General features: G+C 39.2%; 1 protein-coding gene across 1 annotated transcript in view; it reads left to right on the top strand.

The window, feature by feature from the left end:
• Positions 1-23,188, top strand: part of CUL1 (cullin 1) — an 85,180-nt gene that overhangs the window by 25,509 nt on the left and 36,483 nt on the right. The window contains exons 3-6 of the mRNA XM_073332777.1: positions 16,828-17,002; positions 17,899-18,066; positions 20,679-20,729; positions 21,310-21,400. Of these exons, the coding sequence (XP_073188878.1) occupies positions 16,828-17,002; positions 17,899-18,066; positions 20,679-20,729; positions 21,310-21,400 (485 nt within the window). The remainder of the gene's footprint in view (positions 1-16,827; positions 17,003-17,898; positions 18,067-20,678; positions 20,730-21,309; positions 21,401-23,188) is intronic.

The raw sequence follows: 23,188 nt of genomic DNA, 5'->3' as shown, positions 1-23,188 counted from the left end.
ATAATGTTTACAAGGTGCACCAAATATTATCATTCCTCATTAATGATCAGTACAATGAAAACATTTTTTCTTTCCAGCCTTTTCACTTTGACATGTTCGCTTCAAGGCTTTTTTGTAATGTTCAATTATCTACTTCAAAGTAGTGGAACAATTTTCTCTTGCAGTAGGCCTTGTCCAACCATAGGGTTAGCATCTTTCTCTGCAGAATACTGGAGTCAGTTTCAGAGCTTTCAGTCTGGAAGAAGAAATAGCTCTGAATTTCTCTCTAGAATTACTGGCTTCCACTGAGATACCAATTGAAATTTTTGAGCAGCTCCTGGTCTAGTGATTGCTTTAATGTTTAGAAGGATTCTAAAACAGTGTGGTGTTCTTGTTTTCATGTTCATGTTGGCCTAATACTTGGAAGTTACATTCAAGGAAAATGTTCCTGCTCAGAGACTCTTCTGTCAGCTGTTGTTTTATGGTGGAGAAAGGCAAAAAACATCAGGAAGGTGTATGTCTCTGAAATCTTCAGGTCTTTAAGAGAAGGAAATGAGTCTTGTGAACACTTGAGGCACACAGATAATTTTCACAAAGGTCTGGAAAATGCCCTTTCTGCTTTGCAATGACCAGTTCCCTCTTTTTACCCTCATAAGAATCTTGTATTTCTGCGGTAGGGCAGGTGCTTCATAACAAGAAAAGACTATCATGAAGTTTAGAGATAGCATAAAGAAAAATGTCATTTGGAAGTGAATGTGTTCTCTCCTAGTTTTTATTCTAATACTGTTACACTCCTTGATGAATTAAAATGGCAGTTTTAAACGGTTGGTAAGCAGATGGGCAAGATATCTCTAAATTCAGCTTTTTAAAATATTCTTGAAACTGTACTGGAGTTTCATAAATTGTGCATCTGTCAAATTGCAGTCCTGTTTGTAGGACTGTGTTGTGAACAGATGGGGACTTAGCTTCAAAACTTGAAGAGAGTGTGTGTGTTTTAGGGGATAAAGGATGGATGGACTGAAGGCTGTGTAATTAAGCAGTTCTCTAGATTTCATAAGAGGGGAGGATGATAAATTACATACATCAAATGTTCTTCAGATATACCTTCATAGAGTTCACTCATAATAATCTTCTGAATTGTGACTTCAGATTCCAAATCAGTGGAAATAACCAGTGTATTCTTTGTTGGAGTTTTACAGAGTGCTCTTTCAGTAATAGTTGGGAATGTGTTGAATTCTGGACTTGATGCATCAGGATCTGGTCTTAGAATTTTGAGAGCAGAGCAAGTAGGTTAACTTTTTTTAGCCCCAGATCTAGATGGAGCAGGCTGTATGTTGGGTGAATGAGGAAAAATCTACAACATTTAAATGAGTGCTAGAAATATTAAGAAAGTGATGTGCAGTAGAACTTTTGCGAACCCTGAGATTCAACTGTATTCAGTTTCTAGTGTCTAAAAATCTCTTGAAATATATAGACTTCAGATCCTTCTTTTATAAACCTATTACTTGAGTGGAAGGGAGAGAACCAATATGCTGGAGAGACCTATGTGTGATTTTACTCGTAGGTTTTTTATTTTTCCAAAGCAAATAGAGTACAAGTAGTACAAAGTAAGTCATACTAGATCAGATATATTTAAAAATACAGTTTGAGGGTACTCTTTTCTCTGTTCTATATCTAGGTGTCTGGAAATGCTAGGCGCCCACTGTGTGTTAGTGTTACTGCAGGTTAATGAAACAGAATCAGATAAGATATCTGAGATTCTCATAAATGCAAGATCTGAATTTACCCTTCAGAGGGTATCTGAGGTGTAAGATCCACTAAATTCAGATCTTAGTGCAATTCACTTTTTAACCTCTTTTGTATTACCTTACCTTTTTGCCATTTTAAGGCAACATCACACTGTAGAATAGAGATAAAGTTGTTTATTACTACAGTAGCACTGGTTTGGTATAAAATTGGTTTGAGAACAGCTTCAATCTGTCCCACAGTTTTAAATTTCATTGAGCAAATAAGCATTGTGGGAAAGCTGTATGTTTCAAAGGAAAGATTTTTTTTTTTTAAATTTTTACAAGATATCAGAAGTGGTTTTAAATTAAAAGGTGCTTGGTAGAGTATCAGTCAGATTACTCTTAAATACACTAAAGAAAACCTCCTCTTCTATGAAAGACTTTATGTAGGAAAGGATTACACTTGAGGATATTACAGATGTTCATATTGTTCATTTGGTCAATCATGCCCTAACACAATGATCATTACTTGGTATTAGGATCCATGTGGTATTAGGATACCAAGTGAATAACTTGGTATTAGGATCCATTAGTCTTGGAACCACTAAGAAGATCTGAAGAAGAGCTCTGTGTAAGCCCAAAAGCTTCTCTTTCACTAGCAGTAGATCCAATAAAAGATATTCCTTCACCCACCTTGTCTCTCTAATATCCTAGGAGCTATGTGGCTACAACAGCACTGCCAGCAAAAATGAAAAGTAATTCAGCGTTGTTCATCAGAACAAAGTAGTCAAAGGAACATCAGAATTTACACTTGAAACAGCCTCGTTTTTCCATTAATCAAGGAAATCCAATGTGTGCTCCCTTTTTGTCCAGCTCCCCAACCATGATATAAGTAATGGCACAAGCTCGATCTGCAGAGATGTGGGGTTTTTTGTTTCATTTAAAAAAGAACTAAAGTTTTTTAGAATATCTGCCTTTTACCATTGGTCTAAATTTAGATGGCCGTTTCAAAATGATAGCAGAATTGTATCACCAAAACCTACGTAGTGAAGAGTGTTTGGGTGCCATATAGAGTAATAGTACCCTTAACTCTCTAGTGTAACAGTATCATCCTGAGCGACTGGGGTATCAGCTTCTAGGCAGAGGACATGTAGACAGCAACAGTGTGATCTAGTATTCACGTACTTAAAAAACACAAGAGATTTATGTTGGGTTTATAATGTGTTCAGCTGATTAAGGGGAAAATAAAATTGCTCTTTGAGTAGTGTCCCTGAGGGTGCTCCACTGCATGTGCACATGTGCCTCTTTGAGCTCTTGATCACGGATTTTTTTCTACTAACAGTGCCCTGTGCCTCTTTGTGTTGGACACAGAGAAGGAAGATAGCAACCATCATCAAAAGTGGAACCACCCCTGCATACATCCTCCCTCCCATATGCCAAACCTTTCCCCTCTCAGTGACCATACTGGGATCCCTGGACTGCTTACTGACAGCAGTTCTCCAGACCACCACCATCTCAAGGGGACACTAGGGTTGTTCAGTCCTCTTCTTCCCACAGCAGGAGATGTTTGAGGAACAGGAGGCCAGGCTACCCCTCAAACACTCATTCATCCTCATCTCCAGATGATGCAGTTATGCGTCCTCCACTTTCTGTGACAGACAGTTTTTTGGCAATTTCAAGATCTCATGTAGAGGGTAGCTGACACTCTTCAAGTTCCACTCAGAAAGGTCAGGGATTCAAAATGCAAGCCGTTGGATATTCTACAGTCAGCAAAATCCTCTAGGGTGGCATTACACATCAAATGCCTACAGTAGTAGGCAAATACCTACTACTGTTCCACCAATGTGTAAAAGGGCAGATAAAAAGTATGATGATCCCCCCTAAGGAATCTGATTTCTTGTTCTCCGACGCTCCACCTAACTCCCTAGTAGTGGATGTGGTAAATGAGCAGGGTAGGCAACACTTCTCAGGTCTGTTCCTCATGACGAGGACAAAAGAGACTGGATCTGTTTGGACAGAAGTCCTGTTCATCCTGAACTGCAGGTTGCTGATTGTGAACTAACAGGCTGTCATGGTCAAATACAATTGCACAAACTGCAGCATTGCTTAAACGTATTGGAGTCTGAGATAAGTAGGGCTGCTAAGTGGGCTTCAGTATGTACACTTTCCAAACGCTATGCTTTAATCTATGTCGTCAGAGCCAGTGCGGGTCTGGGTACTGCTCTACTATCTTCAGTTCTGAACTCGGTTCCAAAGCTCCCTCCCTTTGGGAAAACTGCTGCTCAGAACTGATGTTACTGCACAATGTGAGTAACCTCTTTTTGTGTTCATTCTCTCCACCCTGTTTATCTGACTTGATCTATCTAAGTCACTTTCAGTGTCAGATCAGTAGTGTCTTTTCCAACAAAAAGGAAGTATTCTTACCGGCTAATTTATAGTCTCTGAGGAAACATGTCTGCTAATCCAGACCCTGACTAAAGTGGTGACCAAACAAAAAACAGATGGGTAAAACTTTCAAAAGCATCCAAGCCCTATTTTCAAGTTTACTTCCATAATAGAGAACTAATACACTGCCATAATTAATACAACATATACAGTAGTATTAATAAGTATTATTTTGCTAACCTCTCTATTTTGTCTTTTCCAAACACAGGATGAAAGTATGAATGATTGTCAGTAAATTGACTGATGAATAGAAATATCAGACGTTTTAAAATATTGCATTTCTTTTTGGAGTTCTGCCATAAATGTGCATTTTACTTTGGGTAAAAACATTTCTAGGTTTTCTTTTCTTCAAAATAGTGATTCTTCAATTTTCTGCATACTCTGCCATAAATCTTGTGGAATAACCTCACAATCTTCCACTTCCCTGCAGCACATTTCCATCTTCGTTTGTAAAACGTAGTCTGATGAGCATTCTCAAGGAACTGTGTAATCCACTTATTCTTACACCAGTCAGAGCAATCATATTGTATGGTTCTAATTTTTAAAATAAAATCTGGCTATTTTATATCTTTAAAATCTGTACTGTTTAAGCACTTACAAAAGCTATGCATTTGTAATAAATAACAATTCTGCTCATGGATGTAGAACACTTAGCCTGCTTTAACCTTTTTCATTTGTTATGGGGAGAGATGGGAAGTGCACAATCTATAAAATATTCAATCAGGTAAGTGCCATTTTTGTTGATACTGGCATTTAAAAAATTCTAATGTGGTTTAGTTTAAAAAACACACAAACAAAAAAACAAGTTACCCATCTCATAAGAACATCCAAAACATTTGGTTAGTCAGTATTCCATGAAATGAATTTCTGTGTGAAATATACGTTAAAGGGAGCTGTCCAAATTTAGGATGATCTGAAATTTGCATAAACATTGTTCCAATAAGCCCAATACTCCAAAAGCTGTTTGTTACACTAAAGTGTTCTGATTAACAGTTCACAAATTACTTTTAACAAGGATTCCCCTGGTATTCTATTTTAATATTTAAATTTAGGAGGTTTACTAAAGATCGCGTTTTGTTACACCTCATTATCTACTGCGTAATCCTTTCCTTATTTGTAAATTTGTTTTACTGTGATTAAAATTTTCGTTCAATCATTTTCAGCTTTACTCCTTGAAATCATTTTTCTTTTATCACTTCCTTTGACCTCTGTTAGAGCTAAATATTAGCATATCTGTGGGCAGAATTAGACTCATCTAGTGTTCTTCTGTTGAATGTAATTGCTTTACCTACTATACCAGCTGTAAATAAACACATCTACCTACCATTAAGTAAAATAACAGTTAAATGCAGTGTATTTACAGTTTATAAACTTAAAATAACTTTTTTGTAAATTAAAATATAAAAACATGGTAAGTTTTTTGGGTTTTTTTTGTTTGTTTTTGTTTTTTGTTTTTTGGTTTTTTTGCAGGGGGGAAGGGAGGACAGGAGCGGGGATTGGCTTTGCTACAGTATCGGTAGGAGGACTGCCCAAACAAATGGTCAAGTGCAATACAAATTCAGGCTAGCTTTAGCTATTTAGGCTGCAGGCATTTCTATCTTAACCAAAGACAGCTGCACAGAAGCCTCCACTGGGATACTTCTGACCACTATGTAATGCAAACTTTAAAAGTCTTGAAAAGCAGTTGGCTAAGTAGACAATGATTGTTTCTGCATGCACCCTCTGTTTCTGCTCTGTGATGTGCTGTGTTGGTGAGGGTGTTTTTGTTCTGTTTTTTGTCTCTTAATATTTCAAGTTTAGGGTCACTTGCTGCTTTAGTTGTCTGTATTCTCCAGTCATTCCAGAAATGAGGCGTATTTTTTATTTGGCTATTGATACTAAACTGTTTACATAATATAGATTTATGTCTGCAAACAACCTGAAGTACGATACTAGTGAAGAAGTTAACAAGACAGTTCTATAATGGATCCACTGTTCTTGGCAAAAGTCAAACTTTCCATACAATCTAGTAGAATGTAAGTGGAGCACATTTTAAACTTAAAGTATCTCTTCTCCCCATATCTGGCACATTAACTGAACTAACTGTGCCCTACCCACACTGGTAGTATACTAAGGGGTTCAGTAAGGCAGTTTTTAACGCCCAGCATTTGTCTGCCTCTCCTTCAGCTCCATTGCAAGGCAGCGTTCCACTTTCCTGTCAAGTAGTTTAGGATCGCACTGGGGACATCAGTGCAGTATCGATTAGTCATCATCATCCATGCTGTTTGTGTGCAGTATATGATGTTTCACAACATCTCTGAATGTGTGTCAGCATATGCATTTAAGGAGCCCTTCAAGTTGAAATAAAACCTATACATTTATGTGTGGGGGAAAATGTTGCATCTGATAATGAAATACATATATGTACGTGTATATATGTATAGATGTATATATATTTATATATAATGCACATTTCCCCTTGTACAGTAACTTCAATAAACAGGCTTCGACATATAGATATGACTATACAAGGTGTGTAACTCTGCCATTTGGATCTCTTCAGTGTGAAATAACTGCGCGTTGTGCATGATCAGTCTCTTTTTTTTTTCTCATTTGACTGTCATGTTGATCACTTTTTTTTTAAAGGAACAGGATATTCAGTACAAAAACAGCTATTGAGTGTTGATGCTAAAACTTTTAAATGCATGGATTAAAGAAATCTGAGTTACAGTTCTTATCGTAACTTGCTCCCTTACAGATACAGTAAGAAATATTCTCTACTATATCTCCTGTGTGTGTTTGTAAATGGACGTGGCAACTAAATATTATACTTCCACAAGCTCACAAGTTAAAATTGCTTTGGGAACCATAACTAAGGTATCCTAACTTCTGCATGTTTACACTTCCAGATATAACATTTTATTACCATAGAATTTGTATAGTGTGTGGATATACCCACCTAAAAGTTAGTATGTTTTTATGTATATGTATGTGTAGTTTATAATTTATTTGTTGTAGTCTATTACCTTGAATGCAAAGGGCAGTTTGGGATTGCAAGGAAATCTGAGATTTATACTGTGAGTAGAGCCACTGGAATTTATTTGGTAGATTTAGGGTAGCTGCTTTTGCTTTTCTTCTTACGGAATTCAGACTTGCATTTAAACAGTTGAAGTTCACGTTGTAGATAAATGTGTTCTTTCTCCAATATACATATGTATAGTTACTCCTGCACAAGGTTTGCTGTCAGGGATGGCTGAATTCTGCCACTGACTCTCTAAACAAGTCCCTTCGCGAACTGATTCATCTCTTCCCATGTAAACTGGGAATATACCTTGAACACTTTTATATACTCTACATGATTAAAGGTAAATATTTTTTCAGTCTTGTGGAAAACTATCCAGATATAGTGTAGATGGGAACTATTTTAAAAAAGAAAATTGTGGAGAGCGGTTGTATACCAGACTGAAATAATATTTTTTTTCTAGCAGCTCATGTTACTGTTTTGAAATTGTGCTGCAGCCTTGTAAACACTTTGCCTGAAGGTGAATTAATTTGGCAAGTTCTCAAATTCCTTCAACTATTGATTTATGAGAGGGTTAGAAAAATCATGTAAGTGTTTCCATCGGTCTTAGTTTTTGAAAAAGCTTTATTTGGTTGTTTTGTAAAACTTAATCTTTGTGTCCTATTTGATCTGAAACTATTACTCAACAGTTTTTCTCTAATATTCTGTGTTGTATTAAATGCAATAAGCTACATTTTTTTTTGGAAAGCCATTTAACTAGAGCTGTGTTTGATTTGCTGGCAGTTCTGAAAAATCATGGAAGAAAACTTGTTTTGGGTTAAGCTGAAAATATTTTTTAAAACTTTCTAGCAAATTGAAAAGTATAAAAACATTGTTTGGATTTTGAGCTTTTATGTTAATTTTTTAAAAATAAAATAACATTCAAAATAATTGAAAAAACATTTTAGAAATGAAAAAGTGAAAAATTTAAAGTCAAACTTTTATTTTGAAAAGTGTCAAAACTTTTTCTTTTAATTTAAGGCTCTTTTCCAATTAAATCAATTCTGTGAATTCAACACAAATTTACAAAATGTTAAAATTTACCCACATCTGCATTTTTTGTCAGAAAAATTATGGTAAAAATATTCCATGCAGCCCTTCACTTAACACAATGCAAATTACTCTATTTCTGTAACTCCCCAAGTCGTTTCTTTTAAAGTGAAGTGGTTTGTGTACTTTTCCTCAGTTATTTTATGCTTATCATTTCCCTGAGTGAAATATTGACAGTAAACACATAAGTGAAAACTAACTTGAGTTATTCCTGTGGGCCAGTTCAGCATGGTAAAGAGATTAACCCAGCTTGCTGGATCATAGGAAGTAGCAAAGTTGATGCCCAGAATCCGCATATATAAGGGAGATTATAAGTAATGAACAGAAAAACCATATTTAGAAAGTTGTTGTTGTTGTTATCCTTGTAGCATACTATAGTAAATCCTCAGAGTTGCGAACACCAGAGTTACAAACTGACCAGTCAACCACATACCTCAGTTGGAACCAGAAGCACGCAATTAGGCAGCAGCAGAGACACCCCCTCCCACCCGCCCAAAAAAGCAAGTACGGTGTTGTGTTGAATGTAAACTACTAAAAAAATAAAGGGAAAACAGTGTTTTTCTTCTACGCTGTAAAGTTTCAAAGCTATATTAAGTGTTCAGGTGTAAACTTTTGAAAGAACAGCCATGACGTTTTGTTCAGAGTTACGAACAACTTCCATTCTCATAGCATTCATAACTCTGAGGTTCTTCTCTACTTAATTTTGAAGAACCTTCCCATATAATCTGGTTATGCCTCTCAAGGCAACTTCTTAAATAGTCAGTATCATTATAAGAACATGCAATTAATTTTTGATTTTATGTAAGTTTTTATGCTGCCGTCATTTGTGTAGTATCTGAGTGCCTTCCAGTAGTACGTTAAGTGACATGACTAACATCACATGTGGCTTGTTCTTACTCTCTCCAGGGGGAGAATAGTATGTGTGGGGGGGTTGGGGTAGGTTTTTTAATATGCACATGCTGCTATGTGTTTATATTGGAGAAGGCAGGGTTGAAGAAGTGTGCTTGCACTTGAGCAGTAGGTGGTGAGATTCCTGTGAGCGTTTGTTCCACATACTATGGCTGGCCCCTGAGACCCCTCTGTGTTCTGCACAGTTGAGCTTTAGATGAGTAGTCAAGATTTTTTTTTGTAAGCACTGGAAAGAGACCAGCAACTTTTAAGATGCAAATGTTGAAGTTGAATTATAACCTAATTATTGGCCAGTTCTGGTGATTGTGTATCACAATTTACAAGAAAGGGAAGGAAAGCTGTGAGAGAGATTTGTCTCTTGAATCTTACACCCATGAATAGCAGCAGGAGGCTTCATTGTGGCTTCACTTTCCCCCATACTTTTTTTTTTTTTTTTTTGCCTCAGGTTTAAAGTTAGTATCTCTCTGAATAGCAGGATCAGTTTAGAAATAATTTACATTAGGTCCTAATTCTGCAAAGTGCTGTATCTGCTTTGAAAGTAATAGAAATTGAGGGCAGCGCCTCTTAGAAGATACTCATCACATTATTGGATCAGGTCTTGATGTTTACTAGCTGGACAATTCACTTGGGAAAGAAGTAAGACTACACTCCTATGCATATTGGGACAGAATACCCTCTGAGTAATTATATGTCCCCTCAACTTGATTTGTAAATGACTATACAAAGTTGCAAAAACATTCCAGTGAGAGATTTTGATATTTCCTAATAGCCATTTGGATACACACATGACTTCTGAAGTATGCTGCTGTTATGAAACTAGGTTTTACTTTCTCTAGGGCAAGAATTCTTTTTATAGAACTCTCCTTGTGATTTTTGGACTGTGTGTGATGTACTTTGTTTCAGGATTACAGATTGATTACACATGCAGCATTTCAGGTTTTGTTTTGAATACATCAGTCTTCCTGTCAGTGGCTGGCTATAGCATTTGGGGACACAGAGTGTAAACATCATCAGCATGAGAGCAGTATTATTTTTACATGTAGAACATACGGAAGGTCATTTTATGTTCAGAAATACTTTCTGATGGACCACACAACAGGAATAAATGCTGTAATTCATGGTTTGATTTATATAAATCAAGCTGGAAGAATATCAAAATTTGACTATGTAGAATACTTTCATTATGTGCATGCTTGAGATTTGTTGTATGACTGTCCTTATTTTTGGCTAGAATGTCTTTGTCATTTGCACACTTTCATGCAAGTAAATAAATGACGCTAGTTGGTTTGTGTGTGTGAGCAACTGCAGTAACAGGCATATGGTCCCCATAGCTGGAGTCTTGCTTCCATTCTGTTTGCAAAAATAACAAAATTTAGTGGTAATTTGCCAAGAATACTCGTCAATGCTATAATAGTGCTTGAGGTCCTTTGAGACCTCAAGAAAGGACTATGAATGCACCCCTACTTAGATGATTGGTGGCCATCAACAGGTTATGCTCCTTCTTGGAGAACAGGGAGTTGGATCATTAGCAAAGAAAAGATCTTCCTATCTCTCTCAACACTTGGTCTGCCTGGAAGCTTAGCTGGATAGTGAACACAGCAGAGTCAACACAGGGCAGGCTTACAGTGTTGGGATTAGTCCTTCTGTGACCTGAGAATAGGACTGCTGAAAGGTGTTTATCCATAGCAGTGAGCTTGGAGGTGGTCCTTGGGGGCCTAGTTTACCAATAAGAGCAGAAAAAATTGCTGTTTCAATGTGGAATTGGTATCAAAGGACTGTAATGATGATTCTCCAGCTGCTGGCCCTATGGTGGAGGCTGGATCACAGGAACTGGTGGGGAGAACCTCCAGTGGTCAGTTCTGAATACAAAAATGAACCTATTGGGATGACTTAGAGCAAAGGGACCACAGAGAAATGATGGTTAATTGGCCACCTCAAAATGAAGGCAAAACTCAATCGGCTCTCCATTGGCAAAATCACAGGAAGTAAATGGACAAACTCCCACATGTGGCTGTTTGTCCTGGGTTGAACACCACTTCGTCCAGGGTCGCGGGAGCTCAATCACAAGATGTCTGCAGTACGCTAGAGTTGGGGAACTGCAGATTATCATCAAGATCAATAGGAAGACAGAGGGTTATTTCAGCCCATTCAAGGATCAAGTCTCTTGGGAAATAGATGTTCTGTTACTTGAGTGGAACTTTAAACTGCTATATGTGTTCTCGTTCTGGCCCATAGTGGGCAACAAGAGCATCATTTTTCACACAACGTACAGTCAGCCTGTGGAACTCCTTGCCAGAGGATGTTGTGAAGGCCAAGACTATAACAGGATTCAAAAAAGAACTAGATAAGTCCATGGAGGATAGGACTTATAGTCCTTATAGTCCTTATAGCTAATAGTGGCTATTAGCCAGGATGGACACAGATGGTATCCCTAGCCTCTGTTTGCCAGAAGCTGGGGATGGGCAATGGGATGGATCACTTGATGATTACCCGTTCTGTTCATTCCCTCTGGGGCATTGACCACTGTTGGAAGACAGGATATTGGGCTAGATGGACCTTTGGTCTGACCCAGTATGGCCGTTCTTAAGTTCTTATCAGTTGCTATGGGGCAGGGAGGGCAGTTCCCCCGCTTCCCCTGACTTTTCATAGGTCTGTATGCTCTATTGTGTCTTCCACTCTTTGCCACCTTGTACTTCCCACTTTTCAGGAAATAAAATAATCACATATAATAATCTACATGCTGGTACAACTTGCTGACAAACCTGTACCACTCCTCTCCAGCCACCACCTCCCCATTTTTCTAAATTGACGCCCCTGGTGAGGAAGTTCTCCAAAAAAAAGCCATGCCCACAGGAAACTTCATTCTGAACTCACCAGACTGGCTGTGAGTACCCTGGCTTCCTGGACCTAGTGAAGCCTCCATTCCATCTCCAGTGACAGAAGTACTGTCCGTTCACTTCAGGCTTACAGCGTGGCTCTTGATAGGGCAAGTTGAGTCGAGAGAGGCCTTTTTTGATAAGGTCATTTCAACCTTGATTAATTCAAAGAATACATTTATTTGGATTTAGTATGCAAGAGTTTGGAAGGTATTCACTAAGTAATGTGAAAATAGAGGTTTGATGCTATGCTGTATTGAATTCTGAATATCGTGGAATTTTTGCTGAATGGTTGGGGCATAGGAATGAGTGCCAGTTCATTGAAAGTTAACTGCTGCAGTTGCAGCCTTTTAGAACGATGTAGACCAGTGGTCTCCAACCTTTTTACGCAAAAGATCACTTTTTGAACTTAAGATCAATTCAGGATCTATCTTGCCCCTTCCCTGAGGACCACCTGCTCACTCCACTCCCCCCTCCTCCCCGTCCCTCGTTCTCCACCCTCACTCACTTTTACCAGGCTGGGGCAGGAGGTTGGGGTGCAGGAGTGTGGGGTGCAAGCTCTGGGAGGGAGTTTGGGTGCAAGAGGGGGCCCCAGGCTGGTGCAGAGTGTTGGGGTGCAGGAGAGGGTGAGAGGTGTGGGCTCTGGGAGGGAGTTTGGTGCAGGAGGGGGCTCCGGGCTGGTGCAGGGGATTGGGGTACAGGAGGGGGTAACGGGTGTGGGCTCTGGGGCAGGCAGGTGGGGTGTGTGCAGGGTCTGGGAGGGAGCTCTGGGGTGGGGATTCAGGAGGGGGTGTGAAGTGCAGGCTCCGAACGGGAGGTGGCTTCCGGTCGGCGGCGCAGAGGAGCTCAGGCTGCCTGCCTGCTGTGGCCGCACGCCGCTCCTGGAAGCGGCTGGCTGCTGGCACATCTCTGTGGCCCCTGGGGAGGAAGTGGGTGCAGCAGGTCTCCATGTACTGCCTGCACCTGCAAGCACTGTCCCCGCAGCTCCCTTTGTCCGGGAACCGGCCAATGGGAGCTGTGGGGATGGTGCTGGGGGGGCGGGAGGGGAGCACGTGGAGCCACCTCATTCCCCTCTTCCCCCAGAGGCCACAGAGACGTGCCAGCAGGCAGCCGCTTCTGGGAGCAGCATGGGGGCCATGGTAGGCAGGCAGCCTGCCTGAGCCCCTGTGCCGCCAGACTTTTAGTGGCCCGGAGATCGCGATCAACTTGCCGAGGCTCCAGGATCAACCAGTCGATCGTGATGTAGACCATACAACTTTGGGGAAATCTCCAGCCATATTGAGATGTTTGCTAAATTGGACAAACAGGCCTGTGCTCAAACCACCCATTTTATCATTAAAGTAAATTTGAATCAGAATGCCCTTACCAAATCACTGTTCAAGCTATCTGGAGGGACATCACCATTACATTTATCCCTCAGAGTCTTTTTGCTTGCCATAAGTTTGGCTATGCCAATTGGAGAACATCATGCCCTATCTTGGAGTACCTCCTACCTCGTTTTATCCAGGCAACGCTGTGGTCAAAACAGTGCCACACTTCTTACTAATGGTTGCCTGCCTTTTCACGAGAATCACGGCATAACCCTGTCTTTTTTTTTTTAGTCCTAACCCAAATACAAATAGTGAAGGAAGTTCAGCATCTTAGAAGAACTTAATGTTTGGCAGGGGAGAGGGCATAAGAAATGGATAACAGCAGCCTAGTTAGCCTTGTCTAATCGAATAAAACAACTCCATTAGAGAAGCTTATTTCATAGTGGGAAAGAAGTTTTAGGAAGCATTCAGGGTCTACTGAATGAGAGAGCTGGCCTTTCTGAGGACAGCAGAAGCAGATGTATTTGCTGGTGATCTATGAAGTTGCTACTTGCACATAACCTACACCTTTCCCAGCATCACAGGGTTGACGTCCAAGTTTCAGTGAATGCAGTGTTCAAAAGGAGCCTCTGCAGGCTGTTATGAGGTGCTCATACTATGGCAAATGGAATGCTGTTTTGCGAGGACCTAAGAATCTTGACTAGCATGTAGGGGGTTAAAAATAAGTGTGCCATACCTGATCCCTTTTTTCTCTTCCGTTGAGATTCTCTATGCCAGTCCAGACTCCTCCCTCTTCAAATTAGCATCAAATATAAATTTTTATATATTTCAAATTACAGAAATCTCTAGTTAATATCTTACCATAGAACGTCTTTTGATTAGTCAGCAGAACATATACTGCTATTTTTATATCCAGAAGTGAATAAGATGTGTGTGCTCTCTCTGTTTGTTGACCAAAGGAATTGTAGCCAGGTAGAGATTGGGATCTCTACAAGAAAATTATCTGGTAGGGAAATACTCAGTTGACGATGCACACATTTTAAATGTTGTAGTACAGCACTTCTCCCAACTACATTGCATCTCTCAGACTCCAGCTATGGGGACCGTATGCCAGTTACTGCAGTTGCTGGAGGAAATGTTAAATAGACATGGTTCAACCAAAACAGGATGGCTAGTGTGAACACAATCTACCATTAAAAGTTACAATTCCATTGGACCTATTGTAAATTACAGTGATACCATGCTCTATACAAAGGTGAAAAGGAAAAGCCAACTGTGATCTGTCTCTGTTCTCCTGAATGCCATAAACTAATAAAATACATTTTATTCGTGTCCCATGAACTCAAAGTACTTTATTATGGAAAATGAAACTTATTTACAGCTAATTGCAACATAATAATGAGTGATTGGTAGCATACTAAATAATGAGAATTTAAGTAAGAATGTGATTTCTTAGAGAAGGAAAGAGATTAACTGTACTAATCTGCATTAACTCTCTCATACAATGATCTCTATAGAAGCCAAGTTTAAGAATATAATCTAAGTGGATTCTAGAGCTTAAGATCAGAAGGGACCACTAGATCATCCAGTCTGACCTCTTGTAAATCACAGACCATTAAAGTTTACCCATTTATCCCTGTTATGAGCCCAATAACTTGTATGACTAAAGCGTCACTGGGGGAGGATTCTATACCAGGCTTACTTGGAAAGATGACTATATAGCATTCAGCTGACAGTTAACGTTACTAAAGAATGAACGTTGAATACAATATACAAGTGTTCTGTGTAACTGGAAGACAATGGCATTGTTATATTGCCGATAGTACTATTCATCACATCTTACATAGAGATCCTTGAATTGAGTTTCAGATCAGTACAAGTAATGACAGATTCCAGAACTTTTGGATAAACTAGGTTGAAGAGCAGCTTAATCTTTTCTACAAAAGACAGTAGTTCTGATCTTATACCTTCATGAACTGATAGTGTCCTGAAGCTGCCATCACTTTAGCACTAATCCAATATTTTATGTTTTTTAATGATTTTTTAGGATTTTTATAGGAAATCCTAATATTTGGCACTGAGGTGGGGATAACACATGGGAATAAACACATGGAATACATTTCCAAAAAGGGTAAAATTTAAGTGAAGAGGATTGTATTCTTGGGGTATAAGTAGATGACTTTTTAAAATAAACATGTAAGTGGGGATGCAGAAGAAATGAGAAAATAAACTGGAGGGAAACAGAAAGGGTGATCATAAAGACCTTGAGCCTTTGTGTTTGCTGAAGTGTCAAATACTTTCTTGATTCAAGCTGAGAATTAGTTTTAAGAATTAGAATTTCTCCTGGGAACATGTCATTCAGAACTGAATGCAGTTTTCTATGTCTGGTCAAACTAAAGCTATAAAGGAATTATTACCACACTGTTCCTTGACTTGATGATTGTTTGTAGCCCAAAATTGCTTTGGCCTTTTATTTAATCACATCACATTACAAACAAATATGTACTTTGCTGTCCATTAGCGATACCGGGTCTCTTTCTGCATAACTGCCTCCCATGTTTCATCTTCCCCCTGTGTGCGCGCAGACACACTTGTTTGTTTTTCCTCATCTTGTATTAGCTTACATTCTTCAAGAATTAATCTAATTTTATTTTCAGCCCATGTTTCTGGTCTCTTTCTTCATCTGTTCAGACTAGTGCTTAAATTCCTTCCAGTTCAGGAACAAGTGAAATTCACCTCTGTGCAGCAGGCCAGCACAATGCCTATGCATCCATTTAAAGTTTAAATGGAGTTTAACTGGCACAGAGGCCTTGTGCATCATTTTCACCTTTATCAGCAAATTGCTGTGGCTTACTTCATCTTCCAGCTTATTAATAAAGATGTTAACGAAGATTGCTCCTAATATCAGTCCCTGCTGTACTCTCCTAGATCCGTCTGTGCATTTAGATAAATTTGATTATTACCTTTTGTTCAATCTTTTAGACAGTTTTCTTTCAAAATGGCAACATTCTAATTCTAGCAAAAAGTGAAGGCAGTCAGATTAGCCTTGCAAGATTTCGTTATGTAAGCGTGTGGTCACTTTTCCTGATAGATCACCCTCTAAATGTATTTCATGATGTTTCTTCTCTTGATATTGTTTTCTTAGATTATTTTGCTGGGAACAGAAACTAAATTAACAAGAAAACAATTGCCAGGATAACTTTTGACCTTTTGAGAATTGTTACTACATTAATTCTGTCAGAAATACGTTGTTCTGTTTTCAGTTCCACTACAGACCGAGATGCTTTGGACAAATAACTTAATCTGTCTTTCCTTCACCTTTCCCGTTTGTAACATGGGGATACTACTTACTGACACCACAGATAATCCTCTCAGGAGGGCTAAATGATTGTTTATAAACTCTTTGAGATGGGTTCAGATGGAACTCCTAGAATTTGCATAGAATATGTGTCATACACATATATATGTATATTCCTTAACTTTTCTATCAGTCATGTTTATAACTACTGTACTAGTGTACACCAGTCTAATCAAGCACGAGGAGCTGGAGTACCTCCTTCTAAATCTAAAAAAGGCCAGACACCTGGAGGAGCTCAGTTCGTTGGCTTAGAACTGTACAAACGACTTAAAGAATTTCTGAAGAACTACTTGACAAATCTCCTTAAGGTAAGGCGGCATCATGTCAACTCAATGAATAATTACATGAAACTCATGTGAACTGGAGTCAAAATAGTACAGTAAAACTAAAAATATTTGAAGCCATTGCAAGTAAAATTGTCGAGTGATCAAATTTGTAGAAAATCATGAAATTTAACATCTTAATTGTTTCATTAAGCTTTGACTTTTTACCTTGTACACAAGTCAATCACTGTGAAATAAACACAAAACTTCTCGCACCATTGGGTGATGCTCGCAAGCTATCCTATGTAACTCTTTAATTTGCTGTGAGTGGAGCTCAATTTTGTTTAGCTAATAGCTAACCTCAATATTAACCCTTCTGCAAAAAGAAAAAGGACAGCTTGTTGGTCTAGTTGGGAAAGATATTTTAGTATCTCCTGTATCCTGTAACATTTTTCTTACTTCAGCACTGAAGTCTGGGATGTAAGAGCCAGGTGTGATGCCTTATCTCTACCAAGATAGCAGCTTTAACTGCTGCTATGTGCAGGGGTACCAAGGAGAGAGAGACAGTATTCACTCTTGACGCTTGGGTAGCAGTTATACTTAGAAATTTAGCGCATGGCCTTTACCACTGTTGCAGGTCTGCAGGTAGTAATTGTGGAGGCTGTAGAATAGAGTGGGATCAAGCATTTTTTCTAGGTATCTAACCCATAACGCTAACAGTTTACCAGGCCACTATCAAGGTAAGAATGGATTTAGTAATACTTTTTCCTACGTGCAGCCATACCTGTTTCTGTAGTAGAGTTCTTACTGGAAGCAGCAGCATATGTTGTATGTCATGGATTTCGGTTTACAGTAGACGATTACTTTTATCTCTACATAGCATTATATTGTATATTAAAAAATAAGCAGTCTACAGTATTGGTGGACTTTCTCTGTTTCAGGATGGTGAAGACTTGATGGATGAGAGTGTGCTGAAATTTTACACTCAACAATGGGAAGATTATAGGTTTTCAAGCAAAGTGCTGAATGGAATTTGTGCCTACCTCAATCGACATTGGGTTCGTCGTGAGTGTGATGAAGGTCGTAAGGGAATATACGAAATCTACTCAGTAAGCATTTTAAAGAGCTTTCTCTTCAAGTATTTTATTGGTTTTAACTTTTAATTAAAACATTCTGATGGAAATGTAAATATATCCCTACTGTGTTACTAGCCTACTGCACCAGGCATCTGCTTTCTCTTCCCACAAATCCCTCTTTAAAACTCACTATTTGTATGAGGCTCACCAGTATTTGACAGATTTGCAAGCTTATATACCTTTTTCCTTCTCCATGTTTAGACAAGCTAAATCATAGTATTTTATATAACCTCCAAAGTTTCCTTCCTTGCTCTTCCTGCCTCCAGAATGTTGTTCTGTGTTCTGTTGGGGACAGTCATCAGTTTTGTTGGTAATTTTGTTTTTTCTGGACATACCTCTTTCATACAAAATTTTTGCAGCAGCATATTAACATCATCTAAAGCTATTTTAGTCATATTTTCCTCTTCTCCCCTTTCACTGGCTTTTCATCTTCCACAAAAATTGAAGATTTTTTCACTTTGAAAACTATTCATGACAGCCTCCTGATCAGCTCTTCTTTTATTTCCCTGTCTAATGGGCTGTATTCCATCTAAACCTTTTTCCTGACTCTGTTTTCTTCTGACTTCTGGCTATGCCATGTTCTGGGGAGCAATCCAGGCTATTGAGGGGTTGTCACTTCTTGCTCTGTAACCCTGAGTGCCTCAAAATGCTGTGCTGCTGTAGCTCCATTTTCTGGATGCTTCCAGCCAAAATACAAGCATGCATTGAGTGTCTGTGTTAAGGAACTCAGAGTCAGCAACTCTGATTCCAGTAGCTTTCTTGTTATACCACTGCCACGTTCTGGCCTCCACCAGCCTTGGTTACACCTGGCAAGATGACCCTAAAACCCCAGTCCCAAATTTCCCAAAATTATGTGCTCTGCACTATCCAGCCCTCTCCTAGATCATTCAGAGAGATATTAAGGTTCTTTTGTTCCTTTAAATATACAGTACCCAGCAGCTTGCCACATTAACTAGAGTTAACATTCAATTTAAATGAAACACAGCACTGGGTTGATTTAGATTAAAGTAAAACAAGTTTATTAACAAAAGGAGAGTGAATTCTAAGTAAGTCAAGTAAAAAGGATAGAGCTAGAAATGGTTACAAGAAAATGACAGTGGAAAAACACTTTCCGGGGCTAAGATTTAACAAAACCAAGCTACAGCCTTTGTTCATGATAGTTTCCTTAACAAGCCATCTTCCTGTAAGATGGCTGACCACCCCTCTGGTCAGTATTTCCCCAGAGTGCTTGGTTCCTTTGTTGTCTTAGGTGAAACATAACTTGGGGTTCTTTGCCCCTCTCTTTTATAGTCTAGTGCATCTTTGAAATGGACTCTTCTGAAGGCTCCCCCTCCCCGCCCCAAGTAATTGGTTTTTTGGTTTTTTTATTCAAGCTGTGAGGAAGGGGACGTGGAATCTCGTGGTAAAGGAAGGTTTCATGCTTGTTTCTTCCCCCTTTGGTGTTTGCTAAAATGAAAATTGATCTGTTCCTGAAATTTCCTACCCCTGCTGTGATGCTGAGTGGATATATCCTCCCCTTGTTGGCTTGATGTTCCTGTTTACTTTCTGTGTAAATTGCATTCACATTTTCTCTTAATGTAACTAATGTACCTTGGAAAAACCTTCAAGGTGGTAGAACTGAATTCCTTTGTCTAGGTTGGGGTAACTTCAGCCCTGCCTCACTCTTTGATAACATAAGCTCCAGTATGTTTGTAACTTTGAAATTGTCCTCCATACATACGCCATGCAATAATATTAGTGATCACCGTGTTATTAGCTTTCTATTGATATCTTACATAATACCTTCTATATACAGGTTATGTCATTAGTGAGTTGGGGTACGATAAACTGATCAGGTCAGCTGAAACTCATTACCAGATGCTAATTAGCCCTATGCTCTCTTTCATTGGGATGCTGTTAGGGCACAGGCTACAAATCCTCTTCCATTTTACTCCTTGTATTTGAAACAACGTCTCAATAAATATGCCCCAGGCACCCTATCTTTCCTCTGTATTACTTCTGAAAACCAGTCTAAACTGTCATGTCTAACAGTGATGATATTCTCCCCCTCATTTGAACTCTGTTATACTCATTTGTGAGTGTAGATTGTTATATGTTGAAGGAATCTTTTAGTTTCTGCTTAGTACATATTTTATTGCATTATGAAAATAACTCTGCATTGGGTGGGACGATAAAAACAATTTAGGAGGGCGTCTTTACTGAGTGTTCATCTTCCAGCTGGTCCTTCTCTGACCATTCAAATTCAAAGTCCCTACATCAGAAAAATCCCATTTTAAAATATTTTTTTATTAAAAGTAGAGTAGTATTCAGGTACGTGCTGGACAGCCCTATTCCTGTCTGGGGGATGAGGAAGACGGGGGTTCAAAAATACTGTTATCTGATCATTTAGAGTGTGGGGATAGTTATAAAACATGTAAGTTTTCCCTGAGATAGCTTAGCTAACTGAGACTTGACTGCCATAACAAAAAGCTTCTTAAAAATAAATTATAACTATTTAGCATAATACAATATTTCAGTTTTCCATAAAGGATTATCCTGTGTATATATAAGCCTTTCCTCTTTTCTTCTCCCTTCCCCAATCTTAGCTTGCCTTGGTGACCTGGAGGGACTGTTTGTTCAGGCCGTTAAATAAGCAGGTACATATTTTATGAATACTGCATTATTTCACAAGGTTAGTATTGAAATGTCACAAGTAACTATTCCAAGGTGAACTGCAAAAGGGAAGAAAAAAGCCTTCTGCTTCTCCTTTAATGATTTTTTAGTAATAGGGGACATCAGGTGCAACATCTGTTACATATGAGGGATGGGGAGAGGCTGCTAATTTTGTGTGACTGTTACAGACGTATGGTTTAGCAAAGCATGGATTGGCAAGGTTCTAGTGTATATTTCAAATGTAAACAAGCAGAATTTATTAAACCGAAGTTTAGAGGTTGCTTATATATTATAGAGAAATAGTTAAAGGCACAAACAGATGCTTTTATATTTCTTTGCAGTTCGTTAGCTAGAATATTGAATTGTAAGTTACTGACGTGCACAACTTTCAGTGATGTTTGTGGGAATTCTGTTTGGTGTTAAGATTAGCACATTGCTTTATTTCTTTTTCAGGTGTTTGGATTGTCTTGAGCGTGGAAGTACATGCCTGATTGATTACTGTATTTATTGACCAAGTAGTTGGTTTTAATGTATGTTGACTCATTTTTAATTTGTATTTCAAAGGTAACAAATGCTGTGTTGAAACTGATAGAAAAGGAAAGAAATGGTGAAACCATCAACACCAGGCTGATCAGTGGAGTCGTACAATCCTATGGTAAATGAATTTTCTGTAAGATTTACTTGTAGCTGCTTGGAAAATCTCCCACCAGAGCCCTGAAGCAACATTTTTACCATAGCTGATTAAGAAAGATTTTTGCAGTAGAATAAACTTTTAGTAGTGTAATTTGCCATGTAAAATTTTTAACTTTATTCTGTCTGAGAATGGGGGGGAAGTGACAGATCATGTATGCCTCTAAAACAAAATAACTCCATCCCAATTAATAATGCAACCTTTTCTGTTTTGAGAGGCAAAAATTCATAGCTAGAAATAATCAAACTCTAAGCCTGTAGTAGATGTTCTTCTTCGAGGGATGGTCCCTATGTATTCCACTCTTGGGATATGCATGCGAAACGTGTTTCAGTCTGGAATTTTTTGTAAGCAGTGTCCCTTGACCTGCCCATGTGCTGTAGCTCTTGTTGTAGTCCGAACCGAGGGCATAAAAGGTAGTGCGTGGTGACACCTCTTCAATTCCTTCTTACCGCTTCATGGTCTGAGTCAGAATCTTCCTTATCCTCACTCCTTTTTTTACTGTCATTACTGTAAGATATTGTATATACTTAGTTTGAGTAGTCTTCAAGGCATAGTCTACATAGCAGAGTTAGTGTTGTTTTTCCCCCATTTTCTTCCACACGGGATATTTTTCCTCCTGAGAAGTTTGGGATTATGCCCAGAATCCCAGAGTTCAGAAATTGTGTTTCTTGCCCTTGCTCCTCTTCAGAGAAGTGATCATCAATACTGCCTGTACTGCGTGGGTGAGGCTCATGTTTCTGCCAAATGCAGCAACTGCTGCTCTTTTTGCCGCAGAACTTGTGAAGGTTGGGAACTAAGACTACAGAAAACATCTCACGTAGAAGTCAATGAAGCTCTAATCAGATCCAGACTTGGGACCACCATCAACCCCCATACATCAGTCTCACCAGGTGGGCAGTGCCCTCTGAGCACGAGGTTGGCAACATAGGCTAAGACTTAAGCCTAAGCAGAAGGCTTCACATGAGAACCAAGGGCACTCTCATAGACTTAAGGACAAGCCATCTTTGTTTAAAACCACCCCATCAAAGATGGGAGAGCTAGCAAGTACAGGCACTTAGGCTTTAGTCCCAAATAAATCATCTCTGCAGGAGAAAGCGGTACACAAGGGTACAGATCCAACAGCTCTAACATTTGGCTCTGATTGTGAAGGCTCAGGATAAACGGCTCCTGGTGATGCCATCCATTTCTAGAGCTGATGCAGTATCAGGAGTGACATGGCCCCAAAGGACGCCCGACCACCATGGTGATGAAGCAAGTTCCAGTTCAGACAGCTCTGCCAATGGAGACTCCTTGTACCGAAGGGTTATCAGAGACCTGGGTCTCCCTGGAAGACATGTTTGCTTTTTCCTATCTGCATTCACCCCTCCTATTGAGGACCATCTCTAATCCGGGATGCTGTTACACCAGAGGAAGACATTATCCGAACAAGGCAAAGTTGTTCTTCCATCCCACCTGCCAGCCTTGGGGCATAACCATTGGTAACATAAGTACCGTTGGAGATAAGGGATCCAGCTTTCCAAGCGAAGAGTTTCTCTTGATGGGGCTGTCAGGACCTGTGTCCCTTTATTGATGCCACTCATTCCCCTCCACTGATCTTCAGAGGTTGCCGTACTCAATTTGCCAAAAAAATTGTAGTTATCCCCTGACTACAGACAAATGGTATTAGAGATTGTTCATGGTTGCTATTTGATGGAGTTTCTGGTACCTCTAACCCGCAACCCCCCCTTCCCGATTCCTTTTCAGGGACCACTG

This window comes from Lepidochelys kempii, chromosome 2 (genome assembly GCF_965140285.1).
Source record: "Lepidochelys kempii isolate rLepKem1 chromosome 2, rLepKem1.hap1, whole genome shotgun sequence".
NCBI classification, from domain to species: Eukaryota; Metazoa; Chordata; order Testudines; family Cheloniidae; genus Lepidochelys; species Lepidochelys kempii.
Note: the sequence above shows the minus strand (reverse complement) of the source record. Positions and strands in the feature narration are given on the sequence as shown.